General features: G+C 53.3%; 1 protein-coding gene across 14 annotated transcripts in view; it reads right to left on the bottom strand.

Annotated features, from left to right (window-relative positions):
- The window catches only part of Agrn (agrin), a 31,589-nt gene extending 5,914 nt beyond the window's left edge, over nt 1-25,675 (bottom strand). For 5 of the 14 annotated variants that reach the window (XR_012907575.1, XR_012907573.1, XR_012907574.1 and 2 more), the window contains exons 1-24: nt 13,939-14,710; nt 13,433-13,480; nt 8,179-8,394; nt 7,888-8,112; nt 7,574-7,798; nt 7,199-7,405; nt 6,016-6,234; nt 5,749-5,943; nt 5,464-5,664; nt 5,233-5,381; nt 5,043-5,148; nt 3,840-3,956; nt 3,597-3,761; nt 3,310-3,453; nt 3,095-3,219; nt 2,916-3,021; nt 2,502-2,834; nt 2,261-2,398; nt 1,709-1,836; nt 1,479-1,593; nt 1,277-1,396; nt 873-1,196; nt 583-775; nt 247-462 (exon numbers count right to left, since the gene is read on the bottom strand). Coding sequence is in view for 10 of the 14 variants with exons in the window: in XM_075946823.1 (XP_075802938.1) it covers nt 247-462; nt 583-775; nt 873-1,196; nt 1,277-1,396; nt 1,479-1,593; nt 1,709-1,836; nt 2,261-2,398; nt 2,502-2,834; nt 2,916-3,021; nt 3,095-3,219; nt 3,310-3,453; nt 3,597-3,761; nt 3,840-3,956; nt 5,043-5,148; nt 5,233-5,381; nt 5,464-5,664; nt 5,749-5,943; nt 6,016-6,234; nt 7,199-7,405; nt 7,574-7,798; nt 7,888-8,112; nt 8,179-8,394; nt 13,433-13,480; nt 13,939-14,086 (4,163 nt within the window). In the remaining 4 variants the exon portion in view is untranslated. Of the gene's footprint in view, nt 1-246; nt 463-582; nt 800-872; nt 1,197-1,276; nt 1,397-1,478; nt 1,594-1,708; nt 1,837-2,260; nt 2,399-2,501; nt 2,835-2,915; nt 3,022-3,094; nt 3,220-3,309; nt 3,454-3,596; nt 3,762-3,839; nt 3,957-5,042; nt 5,149-5,232; nt 5,382-5,463; nt 5,665-5,748; nt 5,944-6,015; nt 6,235-7,198; nt 7,406-7,573; nt 7,799-7,887; nt 8,113-8,178; nt 8,395-13,432; nt 13,481-13,938; nt 14,711-23,030; nt 23,293-25,113 lie in introns of those variants that run through there. The other 9 variants (XM_075946817.1, XM_075946813.1, XM_075946816.1 and 6 more) reach the window with 4 other exon arrangements.
- Between the last annotated feature and the right edge of the window lie 997 nt (nt 25,676-26,672).

The following is a 26,672-nucleotide window of genomic DNA, read 5'->3' on the forward strand; positions in this document are numbered from 1 at the left end:
CTGTGTTCACAGGGTGGTCATTTCCATAAACAAGACAGAATCAGGAGGTAGGGGTGAGGGTCAAGTGTCAGGGGTAGCCATCTTCAGAGGTTCTGTCAAAGGCTTGCTACCACAGATAGCACAGCAGGAACCAGTGGAGGGTCAGAGGCTGGGTTGAGGTCAAAGTTAGAGCTACAATCCACCCCATTCCTGTTACCCAGAGCCAGAGACCAGGGGCCCCGTCAGTCCCAGCCTATTCCTGCTCACATGGTAGCCTGTTCTTCCGGGACACCACCCACATAGAGGTACGTGTCCAAGTTGAGGCCATCAGTGCCACTGGGACTTTCGCCCACAACAGGAGTCTCGCCATCCACAGAAAGTGTGCCCTGCCGCCAATGCCGTGACAATTCTAGGCGGTGCCATCGTCCTGGTTCCACCGGCACTGAGCTGGTTAATATTCCTGGCCCTGACCCTGTGTCAAACCTGGGCATGGGAACAGGTGCTTAGGATGTTGGTCCAGGCCTACGTCACTTCACCCAAGACTTCACACCCTGTAGATTCAGGTCTGAATTGCTCTCGGCCACCTACAGAAGCCATGCCCACCTGAACTGTACATGCCCATCCAGCAGAGCCAGAGCCAGGAAGTCCTTGCCGTGTGCATTGCCGTTGTAGAGGAGCAGTCCCTCAGTCTCCAGCGCCCGGAATTCCAGTGCCAGGCGCAGCGTGTGGTAGGCCCGGAGGGTGGGGAAGGCCAAGAAGGAGTGGCCCTCGAAAGCAGGAACAGAGGGGAATTGTACTGCAGGGAACAGATAGAGCTGAGCTAGAGGAGTGCCTGACACTCTGCTTCACCCTCTAGCCTAATCCCCGAGCCCTCCAGCATTGAGTAGCCTTACCCTCCTCACAGACAGTGCCACCCCTGCCTGCAGTGCAGCTGCAGGTGAAGCCCTTGCCAGAATCCTGGTCCTGGCAGGTGCCTCCGTGGAGGCAAGGTTGGGAATCACAGGGCTTGTGTGGGGGCTGTTGAGGGCCTGGGGTCCGAGGTCGGTGAGTGCTGGGGGCAACTGTAGGAGGTCGGCGTGTGGTTAGTGGTGCTGTGGTTCTGCCAACAGGCCAGCTGGTGTGACTGGGGTAGACTCGTGGGGTGACGGAGGCAAACAGTCGGCTCACGGTGGTGGCTCTGGCCGTGGCAGCTCCCGTAAAGAAGGTGGGAAACCAGTCTGCAGGGAGGATAAATGTTAGGTAGGTGTGAAGAGCACACTGAGGTACGGAGGCTAGAGAAGGCAGGACAGGCACTCACCAAAGTCTAGGAACCGCACGTGATCCTGCAGAGGCCTCCTCACTGCCAGGGCCCATGGTCTGGATACTTGGATCTGTCGGAGCAGGGCCTGGCCCACATCTGGTGCCTGGAAGGTTGTGGCTAAGAAGAACAGGGCCCTGAGCATGGCCTGGCTCCACGTAGCCCATACCCAACACCTCCCATGAGGTCAACAGGGGCTTACTAGGATCAAAGTGAACGTCCACAATGGCACGGACTAATTTGCCAGGCCCCAGGTCCCGTAGGTGGACACTCCAGAAGTCCTTCTTGACATCTGAATTCCGGAACAGGTGGTCCAGCTGTAAACAGGTAATGGGTGAGGGCAGTAGGCACTGTCTAAACTCAATTACGATCGATTCAGTTCAGTCAGTCATCCGGGTCTGTCCTAAATGGATACCCCACAAACCCTCATACCGTGCTTTCAATGCTCCTTGCGGTCTCCCCAAACAACTCTGACTTGGGGTCAGCCATCTCAGGTGTGTAGAACAGCTCCTGTCCCTCGACCCCCTCAAGCTCCAGCACTCCCTGGAATGCCTTGGTAGCTGTGGGGGAGGGGCAGTGAGGCCCTGCCAATACCATCTAGCCTCCTAGGCAGCCACAGAAGCAAGCTCCACAGCAAGCCACGTGGGGTGCAAAGCAGGGTTGTTAGTCAAATGATCATGGGGTTAGTGAGTGGGGACCCCAGGGTAGGGCTGGTGTCAGTTACCAGGCAATTCCTAGGAGCAGGCGCCCCAAGCTGGCTTGCAAGGAGAAAGATGGGTTAGGTATAGGGTCCTTGGCATAATCTCATAGTCAGTGGTTGAGACCAGAACGCACATGTGTGCCAAATCTCCAAACCCCCCCCCCACACACACACACTCAAGTGCTGAAGCCAGAATATTATAACCTGTTGTCACAAGATGAAGACTGTACTCCTGGTATGTCTGCACCATCCCAAGCTCACCCCCTTCCCCGTTCTCCACTTACCAGGACAGTTGGAGCCTTCTGAGTCCAGTGAGGGTGTCTTGCCATCTGAACAGCAGCCCAAAGGTGAATTGTAGCAGGAAGCCCTCTCAATTGGTGGCCCATGGGTCACCACAATGTTGCCCACAGGGGGCTCGAGTCCTGGGGAAATGTAGTCTAAGCACGGCCCTGGGTAGGAGCCACTCGTGGGCTCTACCCCACATCACCCTCAGACCTGCCCACACGCCCCTGAGGCCCTGCTCACCCCCAGACCCGCCCCCACTGGCCTCCTCATCTCCGCTCAGCTCCTCATCGCCACTCCCATTGGCGCTGCCAGATTCACTGAAGATTGATGTGGTGAGACCGGTTACATCGGTGGATGCTAATGGAGGCACAGTCAGCACAGGCCATGGAGTGCTCCTGGGGATGCTGACTGTGGTCTGAGGTCGTGATGTGGGTAGTGGGGTGGGCCAATCACGGGTGGTACTACTGGGAGCCAGAGGAAGGCCGCTGTTGGGGGATGGAAGTGCCTGGCTCAGGACATGCCTCGGGGTAGTCATAGATGCAGACGCTGGGGGAGTTTCAGGAGCAATGATCTCTGTAAACAGAGGGATGTTAGGAGCTGGAGTCAGGACAGTCAAGTCCTGGTTTGTTCTAGGTAGTTGCTCCAGGTCCTTACCCTGGCACGGGCCAAGACTCTGGGTGAAGATGTCCAGACCCTGACGACAGGCAATAGTTTTCAACTGGCACTCGTTGCCATATGTGACACCATCTGATCCACAGACCTGGGGTGCAGGGAAAGGATGCTCGGGAAAGGTCTCCTCACCCCCACCGCTCTCCACATATTTCAGTCCTTACCTTGGTAGAGTTAGCCTCTGGGCACGTGAGGGTTGGGCAGACACAGTGGGCAAACCCGGCCTCCTCTACGCAAGAGGCACCAAACTCACAGTGCATCTCCACACAAGTCACAGGTGTCGTGGAATCTGCGGTAGGCAGAAAAGATCCCTTCCAACTCAGAAACTCCCACCCTCAGCATAGGAAGTCCTGGGGTCAGCACCAGTCCTGGTCCTCACCTGCTTCACAGCCAGTCTGGCCCAGGGCTTGACCATCTGGACATTGCCCACACTTGGGACCAGCCACACCAGGCCTACAGGAACACAGTCCAGTCATCTGCTCACAGTCATCTCTCACAGCACCCCGAGGGTCACAGCTGCAGGCTGGGGCAGTGAGAGGGAAGAATCTACAGTTTAGTAGCCCCCCTCACACCTGCCGCCCCACAGCCCTACCAGGTATTGGTCAGGCCAAGATATGAGCAGCAATGGGGTGGACAGGCAGGAGTGCTTGGGGCTCTGTTACTCACGAGTGCAACCACTGTGACCATCAGTGACAATGCCACGGAAGTTCCAGAAGCCAGGCTCACAGCGATCACACCTGAGGCCTCCCACACCTGGTCGGCAGGAGCACTGGCCTGTGGCTGGGTCACAGGTGCCACTGTAGGAGCCATGTGGGTTGCAATGGCAGGTGCCTACAAGAGGAGAAAGCAGCGGTCAGGGAAGACGTTCAGCTCTGTCAGACCATGGTCAGACTAGGTTCAGGTACTCACTGGGACAGCCAGCAAAGCCTACACCCTGGGCAGCAGTGACATTGTCTTGGCAGCAGCCATAGGGGGTTTGGGCACAGTGGGGAAGGGCCATAGGTAGCAGTGGAGCCAAGGTAGGACCTGAGGAGAGGTGTACAGAATTCAGATTTGATGTAGTGCTAGATGTTTATCCTAAACTCAATTATTTTGTCTCAGTGATTCCTGCCAAACGAGTCATCCTTCTTGACATCAATTCCCACTGGGAACCCAAAATCTGGGGCTGTCATAGGTGAAATCAGCATATCACATATAAAGACAAAGTAAATGTAGAACCCGAAACCCACAAAACGTAAGAAGCCACATACATACCCCCATGCACACATACATTACTGGAGTCTCAAACACATAATAAAGATATAAGAGTACATAGAAATGAAGACACATTTATACGCATTCACTATATTCCTCAAAACATTATTCCTGTGCATATACACGTGTGTATATGCACAAACATAAATCAGCACAGTCTCCCTCCCTCCCTTCCTTCCTTCCTTCCTTCCTTCCTTCCTTCCTTCCTTCCTTCCTTCCTTCCTTCCTTCCCTCCCTCCCTCCCTCCCTCCCTCCCTCCCTCCCTCCCTCCCTCCCTCCCTCCATTTCTACACAGGAGTTCTCTGTGTAGCCCTGGCTGTCCTGGAACTCACTCTGTAGGCTAGCCTGGAACTCAGAAATCTCAAAGGCAAGCACCCTTCCCAGCCTGTCTTCAATCTCTTTTCTATAAGAACGAAAGTGCCTAGTGGTAACTCTCTAATTCCCTGTGGCCTCACATTTAGAATCCTAATCTGGCTCACAGAAAGTGTTTGGTGCACACCTTTAATTCTAGTATCCAAGGAGCAGAAAGCAGGCAGATCTATGAATTCAAGGCCAGCCTGGTCTACATAACTAGTTCCAGAACAGCTAAGGCTATCTATGTAGAGAGACTCTGCCTCAAAATAAATAGATAAATAAATAACAGCAAAAAGAAAACCAAAATAAATAAATAATTAAAAAACAAAAGACAAAGCTACCGTCATCATCAACAAGAATAATACAAGTCACCACAGAACGTGAGCATGCCCATTGCCTTAAGTCTCTGTCACGCACCATAGAACATGTACACACAGTGAAACAGAAGCACAAATGCATAGAACATGCCATTACATGCCGAATGTGTTTGGCACAGCTACTCACCACGGCAGGCTCCCTGAGCAGTAACATACAGTTCTTGCTGTGATTCACACCTGGCCTTCTTCAGGTCACACTCAGTGTTATAGGTGATCCCATCTGAGCCACACACCTAGAGGAATGGGGTCAATGAGGGCAGCCTTGACCCCCTCCTCAGTGCATCCACCCTGGAGCCATGGAAAGCTGTGTTACTCACTGGGCTTCTAAGAACACTCTGGCAGCTGAAGTCGCAGACACATGGCCCATCCTCCGAGTCCTCATCCCAGATACCACCACGCTGCCGGCACAGCTCCTGCTCACACTCATTGTCTTCCCCAGAACCGGAGCCCCCTGAGCCACACTCAGCTGCAGGAAATAAGAGCAGTCACCTATGAGGTCTCCATCAGAGACTGAGGTCTAGGGGTTCACACTAGTCACCTGAGCTTACCCTGCTCACATGGCCCTGCACGGGCCTCTTCTATTTGTACCTGCTGCTGACAGGCAGCTTCTCGTAGCTCACAGGCACTGGGGTAGGTGACGCCATCACTGCCGCACACAGGGCCGGGTGGGGGGTGCTCACAACGGGGACACACACACTGTCCAGCTGAGCACACAGCCCCAAAGGCACAAACTGTATCTCCACAGGTCTCTACAGGAGACGGTAAAAACAGGAGTAAGCGTGAGTCCCTGATGGATGGAATCATGGGAGCTTATCCCTTCTGGCCCCACTCACGGCAGTGTCCGGCTGAGGCCACATGTAAGCTGATCTGGTGTGTACAGGCGTGGACATGCAGCTCACATTCACTAGCATAGGTGTGTCCATCGGAACCACATACAGGCTGGGCTGAGGCCACACACTCAGAGGGGCACACACAGCGTCCAGTCTCCATCTCGCACAGGGATCCAAAACGGCACTGCCCGCATCGGTCTGGGGAGGAAGCTCTATCACCACGTTGACCAAAAGCCTCTTCCCAACCCAACCCACTTGCCCACCACTGACCACAGGGTCCTTTGCGGGCCACCCGGATTTCCCTCCTGAGGGCACAGGCCATGGATTCCAGCTCGCACACGCTGCCGTAAGTGACATTGTCGCTGCCACACACAGGATCATAGATACCGGAGCACACCTGCTGGCACTCGCACACAGCTTCCCCGTTCTTCACCGTGCATACTGCCCCAAATGCACACTGCACTCCATGGCATGGGGATGGAGTCTGGTCTGGGGAGGAGGTGGTACTCAGTCCACATTCTTCTCCAGATGTGGACAAAGCCCACTCCCATGCAATAGCCCCTCTTCAGGGTGGGAATGGTGGAGGAAGACCTAGATGCACAGGACACAGCAGAGAAAGGGACAGACACACAACAGAGATGGATGGGGACATATGAGTTTCTGACTGTCCATAGCAGGTCACTGACCCTGGACCACCAGCAGCCCTGGGATATCATGCACATGGGGTTGAAACTTTTCCCCCATGGATGGGAAAACCCTGTACCCCACAATCACAGACTACACAGGGAAGAGGGTGTCTGTCAACTTGCTCTGAGGACCAGAAGGCCAGGCAGTAGCAAGCCACTCCCCCCAGCCGCGCCGGGGGCAGACCTCAGGCTGTGGGCTCCTGGCGGGCAGGCGCGTCACCTCATCCTGCCAGCAGATCAGGCTGGAAGACACAAGAGTCGGAGCCGAGAGGGAAGGAAGGACCAAGAAGAGACAGATGCAGAAAGAAAGATGGACAGAAGACTGACCAAGACAGACAGCAGAGGCAGGCAGGGCCATATAAGCCCACAGCCCCAATGGGACCTGCGGGCCACTGCCCAATTTCCTCTACCCTCTCCACTGGTCCCTCAAGTACCAAATTACAATCAACATCTACAAGGCTTGGGACTGCACTGTGTTCCCAGAACAAGGAATCTCCAGCACCACATCCACTCCTGCCCACCCAAGACTGATGATAACGGACCAGAGGACCTGCTGGTGTAGCAAGGCCAAGTGCACACTGCCTTTGTCCCATCTCTTAGGTTCCCCGGTTCCCCTCCTCACAGCCTCCACATGCCAGCAACCCCCCCACAAGTGACCCCAGCCCAGGACTCCAGGAGGTACATGACAAGGAATGGACATGGTGTATGATTGGGGACAAGGAATGATGCAAGACCAGCTACTCCCAGCTGGATCCCAAGTTGCTCACCACACGGGCCCTGGTGCTTGGGGGGAATGGCATGCTGTTGCCGACACTCAGCCTGTTGGCGCCAGCAGTCATTGTCATATGTGTGGCCATCCTGAGCACACACGGGCCTGTAAGCCCCATCACAGATGACACGATCACAGGAGCAGTGAGGACGGCCACGGCGGGACAGGCATACAGAGTTGAACTGGCAGGTCTCTGGGCACTGGTCTGGGAACGGGAAAGGAGATCACATCGGCCAGAGTATCACGCCAACTGTCTACTATGTACAGAGTCCTCACGGGCACCTGACATGGTGAGTAGGGACATGGAGTATGCAGGAGTGAGCCCTAATGAGGCACAGTGGCAGGGCTGGATCAGTCCCCTGGGAGCACGAACCTCGAGTCTGGCACTGGCCAGAGCGTACTTTCTGGAGGAGCAGGCCACGGGTTGCACCAATACGGCCCATGACACAGTCATTTTCATAGGTGACTCCATCATCTCCACAGATAGGTGTGTGCTTGGCAGGGCAACTCTCTGGCCGCAGAAGCATCTCTGGGAGCCGTGTACGCGGGTTCACACGGCAGATGTGGTTCGGGTCTGACAAGCTGTCCTGGCAGGGGTCTAGGGTCCGAAGGTAGAAATGAGGGGCTGTCACCAGCGCACATAGGAGAGTCATGTATGGGAGAAGCAATGCATAGTGCTTTGCTTACCACAAGGGCCATCAAACTTCTTGAAGATGTGCTCCTGGCGGGCACAAGCATGGCGTAGCAGCTGGCACTCACTAGGGTAGTCAATACCATCACTGCCACACACAGTCCCAACAGGGGCCCCAAAGCAGGAAGTGGGACACAGGCATGAGGCAGTCTGTCCATCGGCTGAGGGTACACAGGTACTACCGAAACTGCAGGTCACATTGGCACAGGGGTTCCGGGACCCTGTGGGTTTACAGGTGATGTCATGTTGATTTTCCACTGCCCTCCCCCACGCCCACACTCACTTACCGCATGGTCCTTGGCGAAGCAGGCGAATGCGCCGTTGCTGGTTGCACTGTGCGCGCTGTAGCTCACACTCATTGCTATAGGTGGAGGCATCCGAGCCACACACAGGAGCCACAGTAGTGGGGCAGACATTCTTCTTGCACACACAGGAGGCCTGGCCTGGATCCTCGACACTGGGCTCACATACAGCACCAAAGCCACATAACATTCCCCTGCATACTGAGTTTAGATCAGAGGAAGGATATTCAGAGGCAGGCTGGCCAGAAGTCACTGCTAGGTCCACACACCCATGAGTCCTCGAATCACAGTCTGCTTGTGCCCAAATCTCATGGGAAGATCCATATTTAATTATTCACATGGCTAATCTCACCCCAAACACATAAGCACCTACATCCTACAATTGACAGAAGCCAACGCACATGCTCAACCTGGAAGGCTCCTAGAACTTTCCTTTATGGGAGAACAGTTTCCCTCACCCCACACTCTACCACTGTAGAGTTCACATCCTGACGCTAGGACAAAGCATTCACTTCCAGCACACTAGACACACCATAGAAGGGCCCCAGCTGTGCATGCCTTAGCTCCACCCACAGCGCTCAGCTCCAACGGAGGCAGGTTCCTGAGGCTGAGCTGGAAGGGTCTTGAAGGATCTGTGTGAGGACATATACTGAGGTGTCTATGAAGTCTCAAAGAGCCCTGCCACTGTTAACTCGAGGAGACCGAGAGGCGTGAATAAAGGAAGCTGGCTGTGGGTGTTACATCTGTCTGTTTGTACTCACAAAACTCAGACTAACCTCATCTTACGTTTCTTTCTGAGGGGTTGCTTCTGTATCCACCTGACACCTCCCAGGAAGGACCACCTTCACAATCTTCTGAGGACTCCCAGCCTCTTTCACTTTCCTCCAGGACTCAAGGGCACTTGGAGTCTGGAACCTTGCTCCACATAGACCCTTTCCTCTTTTCATTGCTCCCTCCTAGACCACCTCTCTAGTAGGTCTCTCTTGCCTCCAGAAGTAGTGTCCTGCCTGCCTGCCCCAACCTGTACTCTGTTTCTATCTTTTCTCCCTCAAACTCTTTTCTATGCTTATTCCCCTCACCTTCCAAGGCCCCCATAGTCAGCTTCTCCCATTTATAATAATCCTATAAAACTTCCCACCCAGACTCAAGTTGGAGTGGCATAGGTCTCTCTGGAAGCACACCTTCTGTCCTTCTGGGCCCTTACTTCAAAAAAAAAAAAAGTCCTCATTCAAGTCCTGAGTCTTGTCCCAATGCAACCACTCTCTATATTCAGCTTCACACACCTATTCACACAGGAGTTTCCTAACATTGTAGTCTCAGGGTTGCAAATGTCCAGATCACATATTGTTGCTGAACCTCTACAACAAGCAGCCTATGAAGTTGGCTCAGGGGAAGAGCTAGGTGTTGTTCACTAAGCCTACAAGAAAAGTGGATACTGGTGTATTCAAAGTTCAGATACCCACTGGAGAAGCCTTCCTAAGGACAGCATTGGGGCTGAAATCCTCTGAGAAGATGAACCATGACCTGGGTAGACCTGTTAAGGGCTACAACTACCTACCTATATCTACTAAGTGTTTAATTTGGTATAATTATCATGACCTCACATCATGCTCAGAAATGAACCAGAAGCAGTCTTGGATATCTTCTAGGACGGCAGGGTACACTGGGGGCTAGAGCCAGCCACTGTCATAGCAATGGCTTACCCAGCCTCTCTTGATTGTTTGAGTAGCTTTGCCTCTACCAGAGAAGAAGGGTGAAATTACAGGAACCTCTACCTGCCTTCCCTAGGACCTGCTTTGTGTTTGGTTTACCCTCCTTAGCTCTTAGAGCCAGGTGTTCCCACACTGCGGCCCCTTTCCTTTCTGTAAATGGGGACAATAAAATAAGTATTTACTCCCAGAGCTAGAGATTTGCCAATATCTGCAAAACTTAAGAGAGGGGGCCCCGAACAAGTACAGGGAAGAGCATACAGTAACAGAGTTGTTAGTACCAACAGCCTTCCCCGTCTTGGCTCAAAATAAACATATATTATGTGCACCAGCGGTCTCTTTTCATGGCTGGCCAATACTTCTCTCCCTATTACCATCCTCACATTGGGCTTTCTCTAACTCAAGTCTTCTGGAGGTCTCATACAAAATTCAACAAGCACTTTCTGAGGAAGAGCTTTCTGGCTGTACTTTTTGACTGTTGACCAAGGTGCCCCCTAGGTTCGGTCTCTGGGTCTGTGCCTGCACCCAGTTCCTTGGATGACTGATAGTTTCTATACTTCTTGGACCACTCTATCAGGTTATCTGGCCTAGTCAATCTCCCCCAGGTCTCAAACCCACAGCCAATGGTAGCTATTCATTCCTTCATTCACAAGACCCACAGTTAACTCTACAAGTATAAGATTCTGCCTCAACAAAACAACAATAGGAAAGAATGATCCCTTAAGCCAAGGCGATACCTGTTTTATTGAAATTTATGTGCATTTCTTCCCCACAGCATTAAGAGTTCACACACAATTTTTTTTTTCCCTGACACAGGTTTCTCTTTACAGCCCTGGCTATCCTGGACCTTGTTCTGTAGGCCAGGCTGGTCTCACACTCAGTGATCCACCTGTCTTTGCCTCTTGAATGTTTGGATTAAAAATGAACATTAATCCTAGCACTTGGAGGCAGAGGCAGGAGAACCTCTGAGTTGGAGGCCAGCCTGGTCTACAGAGCAAGTTCCTGGACAGCCAGGGCTGTTGCACAGAAAAATTCAGTCTTAGAGGAAAAAAAACAATAGCGCACACCACCACATATGGCCAAGACAAGTTTTTTCTTTTTGTTGTTGTTTTTTGTTTTTGAGAAAGTATTTCTCTGTGAAGCCTTGGCAGTCCTGGAATTTGCTCTGTAGACCAGGCTGGCCTTGAACTCAAGAGATTTACCTGTCTCTGCCTCCAGAGTGCTGGGATTAAAGGTGTGAGCTACTACCACCTGGCTCCCAAAACAAGTTTCTTAACTAAATGTTAGAACAGTCCCAATCTGAGACGACCTACATACAGGTACGGATGAAGTGATTTACACACATGCACATTACTATAGCAGGCAGTGCTGTTTTAATAGCTCTGGACCTCAGGTACCACAAGTGTCATCGTGCAATTCCACACACGTATCAGGAAAGGAAGCAGAGGCTCAGTGAGATTTTCTGACAAAGTCATATCCCTAATAAACACCAGAGTTTAACTCAGTCCTCATCTGTGCTCCTGGTCCCTTTCCCACATGGTCTCTCATAAATACAGGTGGACACCTGGACACCTATGATTCAGCAGTCTCTAATGGGGCATATCGGAGTCCCCCAAGTGTCCTCCTTAGCACCTGTGGAACTTCTCCATGGCCTCCTAGATTTCCATCCAGGCATCTTTCCATGTGGTGCTGGAGGCGTCCTGTACTTTTTATATCTACCACAGTGGTAGAGAGTAAATTTAACTTCGCTCCTAGTCTTTGGTAGGTTGGAGATGGAACAGATGGATGCCCATGAGCCATGGCCTGTGTCTAAAGTGTACAAAGTAAATGCTGGATATCAATAAGGGGCCTGCACGTACCATTGTGGGGAATGCAGTTTATGTAAGGGAAAGAAGACATCTGGCAGTTTGGGGCTTTCAGAAGAAGCTGAAATCACCAAGGAAGATCTCGTCCCTCCTGAGCCTACCTTGAATGTAGACAGCGCTAGGCCTCTTGCCCCTAGTCGATAACACTCAGACCTAACCTCATGCACCATACTGAAGGACACATTGTACCTACTAGCAGCCCTCCCCACTGGTAGTGATGTGGTCCGCTTTTAAAAATGAGGAGAAAAAAAAAAGGAGAAAAAATAAATAAATAAAAATGAGGAGAAGTGAGAGTTACTTCCTCCTGCTTCCCAGTCCAACAGGCAGCCTGCCCACTCACCCACCAACCTCTAATAGATGGCCTTTCCCCATTTGGCCATCAAAAGGGAGGAGAGACCCTCTGATATCCTGCAGCTGTATCAAGTTCCAACTTTTGGATGCCTGGGCTCCCCATTCCCAGGGAAACTGCCTACCTGGTTTTACATGTGGTTGAGGCCCTCAGAGAGCTCTGACTTCCCAGTATAGGACAGAAGGAGGGAGGCCCTGCCAGCGCCAGGATACCTCCACTACTCTCAAGACCCAGGAAGTGACCCTGACTATGTAACCCAGGGCTGCTTCCTAGAAAGAGAACAGGTCTATTCTCAGAATGACACCCACACCCCAATCCTAGGATTCCTTGATGTTCCCATAACCCATATTCTTGTCAAAAGAGAAACCATGGCTGGGCGTGGTAGCATGTGCCTTTAATCCCAGGACTTGAGAGGCATAGGCAGGTAGACGTCATGAATATGAGGCTAGCCTGGTCTACAAAGTGAGTTCCATGACAGCCAGGGCTATTTAGAGATTCTGTCTTAGCCGCTGACCTCAAATCAAAAACTCCAGAAACCATGGCTTTGTCATACATGAGATAACACCAGACATATGATTTCAATAAAAACTAGTGGGGTGCCCAGGCAGCACAGTTGATGGGGTGGCAGGCAACAAGGACAGAGCTGGGAACTGTACCCCACTTGCAGTAAGGAGCCAGGCTGGGCCAGCTGAGATACAGTCTATCCCTACTAGTCTCTGCTTTCTTTGTAACATGGTCAATTCCTCTTCTCTTTATCATTAGCTTAGTTACAGAAGCCCACGTATTAGCAGCCCCTCTGGGAGGGCTGGCCCCAGCCCACAACGCCCTAAGAAAGGTCAGCCTGCCCCTTCTACCATTCGCTTCCTCCCCCACCCCAGGGGCAAACCTAGGCCCTTCAGCACTAGAACAGCTGTCACTGGCTTTACTGAGCCCTCCCCCCCACTACCCAACCCACTTTCCCTTCTGTGCTTCTCTCTGTTTCCAGCCCCACCCTTTCCTGAATAGGAAAAAAGACAAAGGAAAGAAATCCCTCCACAAACAGACTGACTTCAGCAGAGCTCCATCCAGACCTCACACAAATCCTCTGACATCATCCCTCCACTCGTAGGTTCTAAGACTGGCCCTGCTCAGGAGTATTGGCCATCACCTAAAGGCCCCCGTGGAGTCCCTGGAAGGGATCCAGGTTCCCTTGTCCAGCTTCCCGCTCCAGTTACACCTGGTGTACACACTAAAAGACAGCCCTAATCCCGGCAACCCTGTCCATTTTCACCCCCATTATCAGTATGCCAACCACCTGCCCCACCACTGCTACTCACCATCAGGAGGCATAGGAGGCGCTGCTGTGAAGTGGGTTCCAGGTTTGTCTAGAAGGGGAAAAAAAAGTTAAGCTTCTTTGAGCAGGTACAGTGCCCACTCACTCCTCAAGGTTCTAGTTATAATCACCAACGCTCAGAAGGTCACTGACCAATGCAGAACAGACAGAAAGGCCCTGGACTTCTCTCTGCCCCTTGAACTTCACAGTCACCTGCTTTCTCTGGGTAAATCCAGTTCTTGCCCCTACTCCCAATCCCAGCACTGTTGCATCTTTGCCTACTCCCACAGTTTTCTTCAACTCAGGTCGAAGGTCTGCACCATCAGAAGTCTAAGACTAGGTTATAAGAGGCCCTGGAATTTAGTGTGACCTATCCAGTATCCAGAAGGAAAAGGTACCCCATCTGCAACAACCCCTGAATTTGATATGACCCTGCCTGCCCTGAAACCCTTGGTAACTGAGATGAGGGGCTCAGTGAGCAGAACAGGGGTACATCCAGCAGCCACGTACAGTTGCTGAGGAAAAGTAGCACTGCAAAGCCCAGCGTGGAAGTAGCCAACAAGATCAAGCAGATGTTGCAGGGGATCATGAAGTACCGAACCAGCAGGGAAGCACCAGGCTGCTGCCTGGGTCTGTGTTCCAGTGGTAGAGGAGGCATGATACAGCTCTAGCCCACTTCCTGGGTGTGGGGGTCCTTATGGAGTGCCCTTAGGCCTCTTCGGAGCTACTCCCCCCATGCTGGGTGCCCTGGAGCAGCAGATGGCAGCTGTGATCTCAAAGTTTAGCCAGTTATGGCTGGGGGAGCACCAGGCCCTCCCCAGTCCTCCAGGATCATGGTGGGAGATAAGCAGAATTCTCTCCAAGTAGAAATCCCAAATGTGAGCTCAGAAGCAGGCAAACGAAGATGGAGAGCCAAGGCAACCCCTGTTGGCTACAATTCTTCCGCCCACTAGCCAGTGCTGTCCTCTGTAGCCTCTGGAGTCTGAAATGCAGGGAAGGCCCCAGAGACCACGGGTGCCGGTGCAGGGCCTGTCTGCTCCTGCCTAGCAGAGGCGGGAGCACGATGGCAGCAGCGGGAGGAGCAACCGCTTGGCTTTGAAGCGAGAATAAAGAATCGCGGAGGCGCCTGCCCACCTCCAGTAGCAGTAGCAGTGGTGGTGGTGGCGGCGGCGGCGGCGGCAGCAGCAGCAGTAGCAACAGCAACAGCAGCAGCAGCAGCGGCAGCAGCAGCGGCAGCAGCAGCGGCGGCGGCTCTTGTCCTCACTGGGTTGGGGCAGTGAATGAGGGGCGAGGGAAGCCGAGGGGGCGGGGGCGGTGAGCAGAGACAAAGGAAGATGTCTCTGGGGACTTTAGCGTCCACAGGGAGTCGCAGTTGGGAGCAAAAAGGCTGGGGTGGATTAAGACCAGGATGCAAGATGTACAAACGGGCCAGAGCAGCTTAGGGTAGAGGTAGAAGCTTGGAGAGGGTTGATGGTGGTGGTGGTGGTGGTAAGAGGGCAGAGACCAAGGGAGGGGCAAGTGATGGGAGGGCAATGGGTCTGGAAATCGGAGAACAAGGGAGAAGTAGGAAAGCGCTAAGTGTTTTCATAGGGGAGCAGAGGCTGGGCCTGGAGAGGAGGCAGTTGCTCGGCCCCCATCCCATGACGGTTACAGAGGAAGGTGGGCAGCAGGCAGCCAAGTGGGAGGGTCAGCTGAGGCTGCTGTGCTGGCAGACACAGTCCTCCCTTATCACTCTTTATGCCTGGCTGGGTTGAGAGGTCTGCTTGTGTTTATGCATGCATTGTGCTAAAGCCTGTTGTTTCTGATCCTGCAGGCTCTGTCCTGGCATGGAGGCGGGGGTCCCCCAAGTGACGTGTAAGGTGCTCAGGTGGGTTACAAGCTGGAGAGTGAGGTGATGGGTTCAGAAATCATCCCACCTACCTTTCCCCTTGTAATTGAAGGTAACATCTTAAGCCACCCATTCACTCAGCTCCCCAGCAATGAGAAAACATGCAAATAAGTCCATGCAAATGGCTGTGGAATTCCTGCCATCCCCAAGCTACTGTGCAGACTCCAGCAGGGTCATGTGGGGCAAAGGGTTTGGGATAGGTTCTATGAGGGAGCTCCTTTCCTGGCCTGTGTGGGAAAAGATCCCCAGCTGTCTACAAGCTTGGGGAGTACCCAGGTTCTGCACCATCCCCACTTGCTATAGCCCCCCCTGCTAAGTCTTCATCTCAGCTGAAATCACACCAACAAACACCTGGGTTACACTAACTGGAACACAGTATTCACAACTCTAGTCAGGCTCCTGTACCTGCTGTCAGCAAGTCCCACTTTTCGGCCAACCAGCCTTTCCTGGGGCACTAAGACCCTACATTCATTCACATGTTGACAGGAAAAGGCCCTACTTCTATATTACCTACAGCTGAAATCTCTCCCAAGACCCCCCTGGCCAGACACTTGGCACTCCCACTGTGCCCACACCCTTTTGATTTGCCAGACAGGTTTCTCTACCCCAGTTGATAACTGTATCTTTCCATCCTCTGGCCAGGCACAAAATGCGATCCTCCACTGGGTCATTCATTTGTCACCCATGATAAGAGGTTTTCCATCCTTTGTGGCCCCCAATTCAATCTTCTAATGAACTCTTGAAGGAAACTCCACTCCCAGACGGCCTCACCCTCTCCACAGGGGAGCTCTGGCTCCTACTGGACCTTGGCCGGTGACACAGAGGTAGTCTCTGTGATGCTAGCTCCCCGGGTACCGGTTTGGCCTAGAAAGCCAGGGGAACTTCGAATCGGAGAGCCCAGTACAGCCCATACACATCTTCGGTTTGCTTCCCCGCCCCATAGAAAGTGCCAGAGAACAAGCACCCTAGGCAATCAATGCCCAACAGGCCACACGACACTGCTGGGTATGTTTCAGCCCTGGGATGTCCCAAGTGTGCCCTCTGCAGCAACCACAGGAACCAGGGTCTTGGAGGGCTGGGTCCTACTAGTAGTAGGAACTCCAGCAAGAGCTGGCAGAAGAAGCCTCAAGTGACCTTGGGAAATTTGCTGTAATCTTTGCCTGCCCCCTTTCACCAAGCAGAAACCCTGAGATCTGCCACTAAAGAGATCTCAATAATTTTTTCAGTGCTCATCTGGGGCTCTAGTCAGTCCTGGGCAACACGGGAATGGGGCTTGAGGTTTATTGGGCCTAGCCATGGGAAAGGGAACTAGGCAGGCTGCCTGGCCCCACCAAACCCCAGTCAGTGTCTGAGCCCCCTGCAGGGGCAGGATGCCTTCAAAAAACAAAGAGCCTTTGAGGCTCTAGGCCAGTGGGGGGAGGGGAGCACAGGCTACTGGAGTTATTTTGGGATCTTTAGACAAAATCATTCAGCCTAGACTGAACCAGCAGTCTCATGCCCAGGAATGAACAGGATGCTGATCCAGGCTTACCCCTCTGGGCTAACACCCTACCAACATGAAACCACATATATGAGCCAAGACACTAAGTACTCCCGCCTTCCAGCAGTCACTCAAACATGCATGCAGGAATGGCATCCCCCACCTGTCAACATACACACTAGACATTCTTTGTGTAGCACAAAGCTTGTCCCTCATTCCCAGGCATAATGGGTGTGGCACTATGCTCTGGTACTTCTCAGGACCAGAGGAGGTTGGGGGATGGGGCCTGGAGAGGGTACAGAGTCCAGCGGTTAGCTCACTGGTCCCATTCTCATGCAGATAACCCCTTCGCCCTTCCTAGATAGCCTTCAACTCCCTTAGAAAATGTTAGAAAAAGAGTTTGAAGTTGGCTGGCAGAGAGGAGCCCACGGAAAAAGCTGCCTATCCGGACATTCAGCACACATTCATTCCCCAACGCACAGGTCTCATCCAGCCAGTAGACATGCCCCACCCTCTGACCTCTGGTCAGCCGGGGTGAGGCTCACACTCTCTTTGGTGGTGAGGAGTTCTTGGCAGGTATTGCTCAGGTTAATAGAGGTACTTGATGGAATCAGTTCTGGCTGCCCAGTGAGGCAGGGCAGTACCGCCCTAGATCTCTGGTGTTTGGTCTTTTCTCTCTTCTCTCCTCCCCTCAGCCTTAGACAAATAAGCACTTTACAGCAGGACAGAGGCACTCGGCCCTGCTTCTCCAGAGTTTCTCTTGCCAGCTTCAGGCCTAGGTCAGATCTGTCTGTACCCACCCAGCCACCCACCTGGACAGTTATCCTGCTCTGCAGGGTATTTGGATTAAATTAAAATTTGGAATACAATAGTGTTAGGAATATGCTCCCAACCTAACAAATAGGGCTGTCTTTTAGGGTAGCCAAGATGCTGCCAGATTGCTGCCCCTTCTCTACTCCTTGGCTAGCTAGGCTCCTCAACCTAGGGCCGTTCAGACAAACTAATCAACGCATCTCTATCTCTCTGAGAAAGCTAGGTGTGTCTGTCTGGCTTCTGGAAGACATCATGGCAGTTTCAAATGAAGTCAGATGGGTGAAGTGAAACCTACACATCGACCAGGTAATGAGTGGAGCCACAGTCACTGGGTCAGAGTCCTTAACGCTGATCCTCAACCTTTCAGATTTGAGAAATTCCACCACGGACCTGGGAATTTTCCAGAATGACCAAGAGCAGGCAGCTGAGCAGGCACTGGTAGAAAGGCAGTGAGGGTAAGAACGGTCATGCTGTCCCTCCTGTTCCTTAGCTGTACCCAAGCCCAGCTTTGCCAGGCCCTACCTATCTCCAGGAGGAAAAAGGAAGGAGCTAGGTGACACCCACATGTGATCAGTGCTTGGTGAGTCAGGAGACTTTGCCCCCTGCTCAATATTCCAGCTGTGCTGAGTTGGATTAGTGGCAGACAGGAGAGGGGATCAACACAGCAGGGGTCCTACGGCCCAGGGGTACAGGTTTAGTTCTAGATGGGCAGCCAATGAGGATGAGAAGGAAAGGCAGTAAGGAGGGGGAGGATAGAGGACTAGAAGTGGAGGAAGGAAGAAGCAGAGACAGATCCAGAGAGAAAGGAGGCTGGGACAAGCAATAAGGAACTTGGGATCAGCAGATAGTTAGGAAGGCCAGCAAGGAATGGGATTAGCTTGCTCTCTCGGCCAGGGGACAGGCTGAGTAGTGGGTACTCTCCTTTCCTCACACTCACAGCTCTTTCCCAGGTGGCAGCAACCACCTTTCATTCTTGGGAAGCCACCAAGCAGATGCCCCATGAACCCTATAGGGAATGGTTGTAAAATGGTGACTGGACATGTACAAGAAGGAACCGATGGAATTAATGATGAAAAACATCCTTATACCTGACGGCTTCCTTTTCTGAGTAGGGGATAGATATCTCAACCCTTCTACCAATATCGTGCCTGTGCTCTGTTTCTCCATATATGCTGGAACCTCCAGTTGTGGGTACAGGCACCTGCACAGGCAGATGCTAGCCTACATTTTCTGGGACTTAGGGCATGGTGGTCAAGGGCGCTCAAACTTACCTCAGGCTAGCAACAGATAGAGGTCAGAGGGGCTGGCTGTGTCAGCCTCAGGGTCTGACAGGCTTGTAAAGGTCAAAGACAAAGTTCCCTGATCTACTGTCCTCACAGCAGCTCACCAAACACATCCCTCATTTTTTTTTTAATTTTTCAAGACAAGGTTGGTTTCTCTGTGTAATAGTCCTAGCTGTCCTGGAACTCAATTTGTAGACCAGATCAGCCTTCCTTTGCTTCCCAAGTGCTGGGATTGCGTTTGACCGCTCAGCTCCCATCCCTCAGTTTAAATGTTTACAATACACGTCAGCCACTCCTAGAGGTGACCCGGGCCCTCCTGCACAGCTGGACCCAACAGAACCCATAGCAAGCAGAGGTTGAGATTCACACGCACTTTAGGACAGCAATAGGGACCTGACCACTTCGACTAAACCCAGAAAAACCAAGATAGTGAAACCACCCCACCCCCCAGCTGCCGGCCTAGGCATACATATGTATATAAAGTTCGCACAGTTGGAAACAGCCTGGTGAGGACAGAGCATCCCTGTCTTCCTTGCCTCCAGGCCTGGGAGGGGCCATCTCTATTCCTTAGTAAATTGCCCCTGCAGGGGGTCTTCCTCAGAGGAAATTCTCAGGACCTGTGCAGAGGATGGGAGGGGTGAGATCCCTTGATTCCCAGATCCCCCACCAGCTGTCTTAGCTTCCAGTGGCCTCCTCCTGAACCCCTCTTCTAGCTGGTAACTGCCCCAGATGGGCAGGATTACTATGAGCTGTTGTGGTAGCCCCTAGTCCAGTCTACCAGGGCTTCAACGGGTTAGGATTCTATGTCCACCCTGCGGTAAAGAGCTAACCTGAGTCTCACAGGAGGAGAAAAAAAAATAGCTGTTTTCTACCATTATGTGACTTCAGCCTCTTGGGCATAGCAACCAGGCATAGGAAACAACAGAGTCCTTATCAATCAGTGATCCAGGACCCTCTTGAATCTGTGGTCCTCAGTGTATCCTCCACCTCCTCTTTGAATACCTCCACCCTATTCGCTCCTACTTTACCTTGTAGGAAACCAATGAGTAACCACAGACCTGAACTGGGGTGGGGGTAGGCTTAGACTTGGGTCAGTGTCCGGTCTCTCAACTCCTCCGGTCTGCAATGGGAGTCCCATGCACACAGGATTGCTATAAGGGGCTCAAGCAGGTAGGAACAGAATTTGCTTTGTCCAGAAAGATCCATGTAACAGACATGTTTCAAAACACCCCTCCCCATTTCTAATTGACAAGGAAGATGGGGGTGGGCATTTTCTCTGGGTAGGGATGAGTCTGGAAAAAGCCAGGAGTAAATTCCATCAGCTTCATCTTGCCTATTGCCTGCCCAAAGGGAGGCCATCTCCACAGAACCAATAGTGTCCTGACTGTCACCCACTGATTCCAGCAAGCAAAGTCCACCCCCCACAAGGCTGCCTCAGTGAGCCCAAAGATGAGACAAGTCTATTCCTGCTGCCAACTTCTTACTAGACCTCCCTGATGTGGAAGAGAGGAGGCCCTTCCGGAACTACCTGGGCAGGCCCTTCTCTCTGGGCAAAAAGCAGTTGGGGTAGCAAGTAACCTCCAGCTCTAGCAGCCTCCAGCCTGGACATGCCTGGGGGAGGGGCCCTCAAAGGACTGTGGGTGGGGCTGTGGAGTGGTAGAGAACCTGGAGTCCAAAGGGAGGGCCACCTCCCCCCTCAGCAAAAGGAATGTGGGGGAGGTGAGGGGAAAAAAGTGGCAACGGGAGTCTAAGCCTGGCCTGGAGGGCAGTCCTCCCAACAGTCTAGGGACCTTCGCAATATCCTAGGCAACCCAAGGACCAGCAGCCAGCCTTAGTTGGTTAGACTGCTCCTGTCTACTATCTTGGGACCTAGAGCTCCTCTACTGTATCTTCCTGAGAACCCTGGATAGCAGAGACATAGGGGGCAGAACCAATCTGGCCGGCCCAGGACAAGGGAGTCACCAAGACCCCAGTTTCAGAATTGAGAAGGGCCAGGCTGGTCAGATGCCAGGCTCACTCAACCAGGGCCCCCTGCCCTGTACTTGTGCCAGGTTTTGGCTAGAACAGACAATACTGTCTTTCTCTGCTCCTGGCTTTTAATAGGGAAGTGTAGGTCCCCAGCCAGGCTTTTGTCTCTCCTGGAGGCCTCTGGGAGGTGCCAAACAACCTTCTCGAGACGGGGTGAGGACAGTGGTATGCCTATGTTCAGTGCCCTTAGCTTTGTCAGAGTGAGAGGTCCCTTTCCAGAAGGAGCAGCAGCCACTCTTGCCCAAAGGTGATGCAAAGGGAGGGGCACATACCTGCCCCAGTTATGCCAGGAATGTGGCTTCCCAGGCGGAGGACCAGAGGAGCCTTTCTGGGGGGTGGGGGAGGTGCTGGCTGGCTGGGGGGGGAGTGTTCCAAGAGTGAACAGGAAGTTAGAAGTGGCCCAGATTTCACCCAGTTCCCAGCGTGGGATGGTGCAGGTGTAGGGGACCTGCAGGCAGACTGGGAAGTTAGATTGGAGGGACGGGCTTGTTTCTAAGTATGAGAACCTCGGATGAGGCTCAGAAGCCTCATCACCTACAGATCAGGAAATGGACCCAGTTTTGGAGGAGTAGGCAAGAAGCTGTCTCATTTCCATCCTATACCCTAAGCCCTGATGGCTCTTTGGGAGTTCTGACATTGTCTTAGCACCCAACTTATCCGATTGCACTCTGGTCTGCTTCCAAGACAGATTTAAGACACCATTTCAAGCTTCTTTCAGTGGTGTACAAGCTCCTTGCTCTGCCCCACCCTACCTTCCACACACCTTCACACACACACACACACACACACACACACTAAGCATCCCTAAGTGTCAGCCACATACAAGTGCACAGGAAGGGAGGCCTTCTTCTTCCTAGCTGTACTGCTCTACACTGGGCTCTGCCAGCAACAAACCAGAGTGCAGCATGGGCATAGCTGGCTTTGGTGAGATGCTAAACCTTGTTCTGCCTCTCCGGACCTCTGAACTCAGGGAAGTCCTCAGTTACTGACCACTAGATCCACCCAGCTATTAATAATTCACCCTCTTGATCTTGATTCTTCTCAGCCCCCTACTCAACCCAAAGTTGACATATCTACGTTTGGCCTCACATATAAATCCTCCCCCTGCCTTTCCTGCCCCCCATTTCCCCAAAACACAAACTTCCACATTAATGCTTGAATCTCTGGTTCTTGTCTAGATAGGGTCCTCACAGCAAGAGCCCAGGAGCTGGCCATACCTGGCTGAGAGGCTACAGGGTTTTCAATTCTGGCCCTGCCCCTCTTACACCCAAGGCCAGCAAGGAGACAGGATTCTAGAGACATCTCTCAAGAGCCCAAACAGTATCAAAGCAGAAAGACAGATGATAAGTCTTCAGGGCTCGCAAATCACATCACATCAGAGGACCAGAAGTCATGACCATTGCCACGGCTCTGAGAGAAGGAAGTTTCTGTCCCCAGCCCTACATCCCTTTCCAGGCAGCCATGAGGGAACAGACAGGATGTGGTAGCAATGAGAGAAAAAAAGTCTTCTTTACCACATTTCCCTTCAAGGGTCTCAGTCACCAATTGGGGCTGTCCTGAGGAGAGAGGGGAGACCTGGGTGGTAGTGTGATTCTAGTCACCTTCTAGAAGATGGCAGCCTAACCCCACAGAGTTGTTCTTCCACAAACTGTGGGTCTCTGGAACACACAGGCCAGCCCTTCACCTTCCAAATCCCCACACAGGGGTTTACTCAAATGTATGGATCAAGATAGAAGTTTGGACTCCTATAAGGATAAGACAGGTGGGTCCCAGCTTGTTTCATAGCAAAGGGCCTTTCACGGGGAATGTGGAGTGTTGAGGAAAAATTGAGAGAACAGAGATACCTGTCTCTTTGCAGGGCAGCGGCTTGCTTACGGTTCCAAGACCAAACAAAGACAGCTAATATCAGAAGTTAGGGTGTCTAATCTGTGTAGCTAGAGATGTAGCCAGGAGCAATATTACATCATCAAAGCTAGGCAGCAGAATGGTTACTCTCCTGCCCATGGCAAGCTGTCCTCTGTAGTGTGTGCCCCCCCCAAATATCCCATAAAATTTCTGTCACGATCAGCAAGCCACTGGCTCTTAAAGGTACACCCTCACCTGCACGCACCTTCTACACAGAACTCCACCTCTTCCAGGTTCCTCAAAGTGATCCGCATAAGACTGGAGTTGAGCATCAGTTCATTCTTGTGGGCTGGCCACAGGTAGGGTGGTGCTGGGTTCACAAAAAAGATTCTAGTGTCCCCAGTGGATACCTGGTTGTCACAGATAAGGGGGTCTCCGAAGCCACCAATCACCACCTTGTTGCCACCATCTAGCAGACTCTCCTGGGCCACCACATCTTTGCCTTTCAAGTACCGCCACACTCGAACCTGAATGGACATGGGAGGTAAAGGTATTGGTCCTATAGGGACAGGGTGCCATACTAGACACCTGAGCCCTTTCTCTTCTTCTGGTCTCACTTTTTCAAACCATTGCCCACAGTGGACTCCAGCCTTGGGCAGAGATGTTCAAAGTTCTGTGAGTCAGCCCCTCAGTCAAGGCTGCAGGGAAGTACACACCTACTGGATACAGGACACATAAGAAGGTATACCACCTAACCTATATTCCCACCCCAGATCTAACCGGCCCAAGTCCAACTACAAGGGTCCATCTCAGCCAGGGCTTGTCTGGCACGCAGTACCAACATTCTAGACCTGCTAGCTCACTACCACTCAGGACTAGACACTTCAGATGGAGGGACTTACTTAAGAGTAAGATCCCAGTTGGGATCTTCACAACCCTGTGTGTGGGCTGACACCTCCCCCAGGAAGTAAAGGCCCACTTCTTTGCTCCACAGTCTGCCTGAGTCTGTACAGCCAAGGCAGCTCTGAACCACAAAGTCAAGTTTGGGCAATGCAAGTCGGCCCCACCCTCCACCTTCTTCTTTGGGGCCCTGAGGGCACCCCCTCTGACAGACATGGCTGGAGGATGTATGTAGCCAGCAGCACCCATAGGACAAGTCCAGGAGCCCAGACAGTTTTTGGAAAGGAATTCTAGGAAGGGGTCCCTTCTTCAGGTTCTGTGGGGGTTTAGGCTCCTGGAATGGAGCGAGCAAAACGACAATGGACAACCTGTCCACCTGCCTAGCTACTGCTAGGCACCTTAGAACCGCAGCACCTACAGGACTTGAAGAACCTCATTTACCTGCCACCCCCCAAGACCCCCCCCCCCGCAGTAAACTATTGAGGGAGATAATTCAAATGGGGGGGGAGCTCAGTTTTCACACCTCCCCCACCCCAGCCACACCCATGAGCAGCGGGGAGGAAGTCGGGAAAATCCTGCAGGGACTTGGCAAAGTGCCTTGGCAGTGAGAGGAGGGGGCCCAGCCGGGGGAGCCCATGAACACACGCTACTCTGAAGGAAGTCACCGTCCTTCCCATCCCCAAAGAGCAAGAACAATCCTATTTCTAGTGAAGTGATTTGAGGAGCTAGGAGAACCAGCAACGGATGTTCTGAGGGTACCCATTATACCTATTCCAAGGTGCTCTCAAATCCAGCTTTAGTGGAATTAGAGCTGACTCTTCTACTGTATGGTAGGGAAACCCAGGTCTTCCGAGAGAACGGGGCACCTGCCCCTGCTCCTTGTGCATGGGAGACTCAGTTGTAACCCATCTCTGCTCTTGCTCCACCGAAACCCAGTCACTGCAGCACCTTACGCAGACTCCTCGGACTTGTGGATTAGACGACGCACCCCTTCCTTTCCGCGGACCACCCCTTCTCTCCCTCGTGGAGGCCTCATCACAGTCTGTCCCCAACTCACACCTCCCCAAACCCTGTATCTTCCCTTTAGCGAGGGTGTACACTTGTTTCCCACAAGAGGGGCTTTGGACAAGGGTGGGGGGGGCAGCCACTACTGCAACTGGGGCCTGGGCACCTTGAGAAGAACCAAAACGGCCCCGCAGTAACTTTCGCCCTGAGCTGCAGAGTTTTCCGGGACCTGGTGCCCCACCCGCAGACTTGGCTGTAGCCAAGGGAGCTCAAGCTGGGGCTACAGGAGCGTTCTGGTCTCGTTTTCCACGGCTTGGGGCCGGGGTCCCAGCAGGGCGGCCGGCACGCGAAGGGCGGGCCTCGGGGCTGGAAACCACGGGGATAAGGGCCCCCGGCTGGGATTCCAGAGGGCTGGGGTCTCGTGGGGTCTTGCCGGGGCCCACCTTGCACGAGTACGTGTGCTGCACCGGGTCCACGTTGAGGATCTCCTCCACAGTGCCGGTGAGCACCACATTCGCCTCCTCCTCGCGCCGCTCCAAGGCGCGCTCCGGGCACGTCCCGCTGGCGCCGGGCAGGGTGCGCTCGGCCACCACCATGAACAACAGCAGTGGGAGCAGCGGGGCCGGGCAACACAGCCGCAGGCTGGCCATGGCGCAGCCGAGAACGGCGGAAGGCGGCCGGGAGAGCGCGCGGGCTGGACCGTTCAGGGGGCAGGACAGAACTGGACCGCAGCTAGGCGGAGGAGGTGGGAGGGCGGACGGCGTGGGGGCGGGCCAGGGGCGGGAATTGAGCAGCACCGCCCCTCCCCCTGGGAGCTCAGCCCGCCTCTGCTCCCTACGACCCGCGCGGGCAGCGAACAAAGCCCGGAGACTGCGGCGCCGAGCTGAGGCGGGGGCCCCGGCTGGGTGGGTGGTGGGCCGCCCTGGGGGGAGGGGAAGGTGGGGCGCCGGACGCCCCTCCCCCCATCCGCCCAAACTGTCCTTCCACCAGGAAATGCAGCTGAAATCAGGTTAATGTATAATCTAGGAGCTACGTGCCGGGACTTCCAAGGGGCGCGCCGGGAGCGGCCGGACTCTCTGGATGGGAAAGGCTACCGGAACTGGACCTCCGGTTCCCCTTGGGTCGGTCAAACAGCAGGATTGCTCACAGCTCCCGCAGCAGTATGGGGCCTTCTATAGGCTTTAAGGTGGCCCAGTAGGGCTACACCCCCTGCCGGTGGCCGATCGGCGGTGACTGGTCTGAATTCCGCTCAGACCCGCCTACCTGCCTTGGCTGGGTAGGACAGTGGCCCCTTGTCGACCAGTGGCTACCTTCTCTTGTCTTGCTGCGGAGCCTACCGCGGCCCCGCCTCCCTCACCACCACGCCCCCGCCCCCCCCCCCCCCCATCCCCGGGTACCAGCGTATCTCCAAGTTGGCCTGGCTAGGTAGGTACACCGTATAAACTGAGGCCCAGAGGAGCCAAGCTAGCTCCGGATCTACAGAAGGTTGAAGGAAAAAGAGAAGACTGCTTTGTCTTCGCAACACTGGGATTACTGTGCCTGGACCCCAGGCCTTTGAACCAGAAGCCAGAGTGAAGTGTGGGTGGCAGAAGCTCTTCCTTCTGAGAAAGACTCTACCACTAGGACCCTGGCAGCCTTCAAGGAAGATGGTGGTCAGTGAAGATTTGAGGTCACATCTACACAGTGGACAACAGCATTGCTAGATCTGGGGTCACTCAACCAGAAGTGGGGGCTTCTGAGTCTCCACTTAAATTCTCTGTAAAGGTCTGAAGGTTCAAAGTGTTAGGCCCCCAGGGCCATAGAGATACTTGTCCTGACTTGTTGTGCCTTAGGCTGCCTCAAAGCCCGAGTAAGTAGATAGAGTAGGAAAAGACAAGAGATAGAAATATCAGGCAGGAAGGGGATGAAACGTTTCCAAATTGTGTGCCTCCTATCTGAGATATGATTTCCTTTGTGGGCATGTGAGCCCTCAGTTCCAGGTACCTCCCAGTTGTGGCCTCTT

Source organism: Microtus pennsylvanicus, chromosome 13, assembly GCF_037038515.1.
Source record: "Microtus pennsylvanicus isolate mMicPen1 chromosome 13, mMicPen1.hap1, whole genome shotgun sequence".
Taxonomy (NCBI): Eukaryota; Metazoa; Chordata; class Mammalia; order Rodentia; family Cricetidae; genus Microtus; species Microtus pennsylvanicus.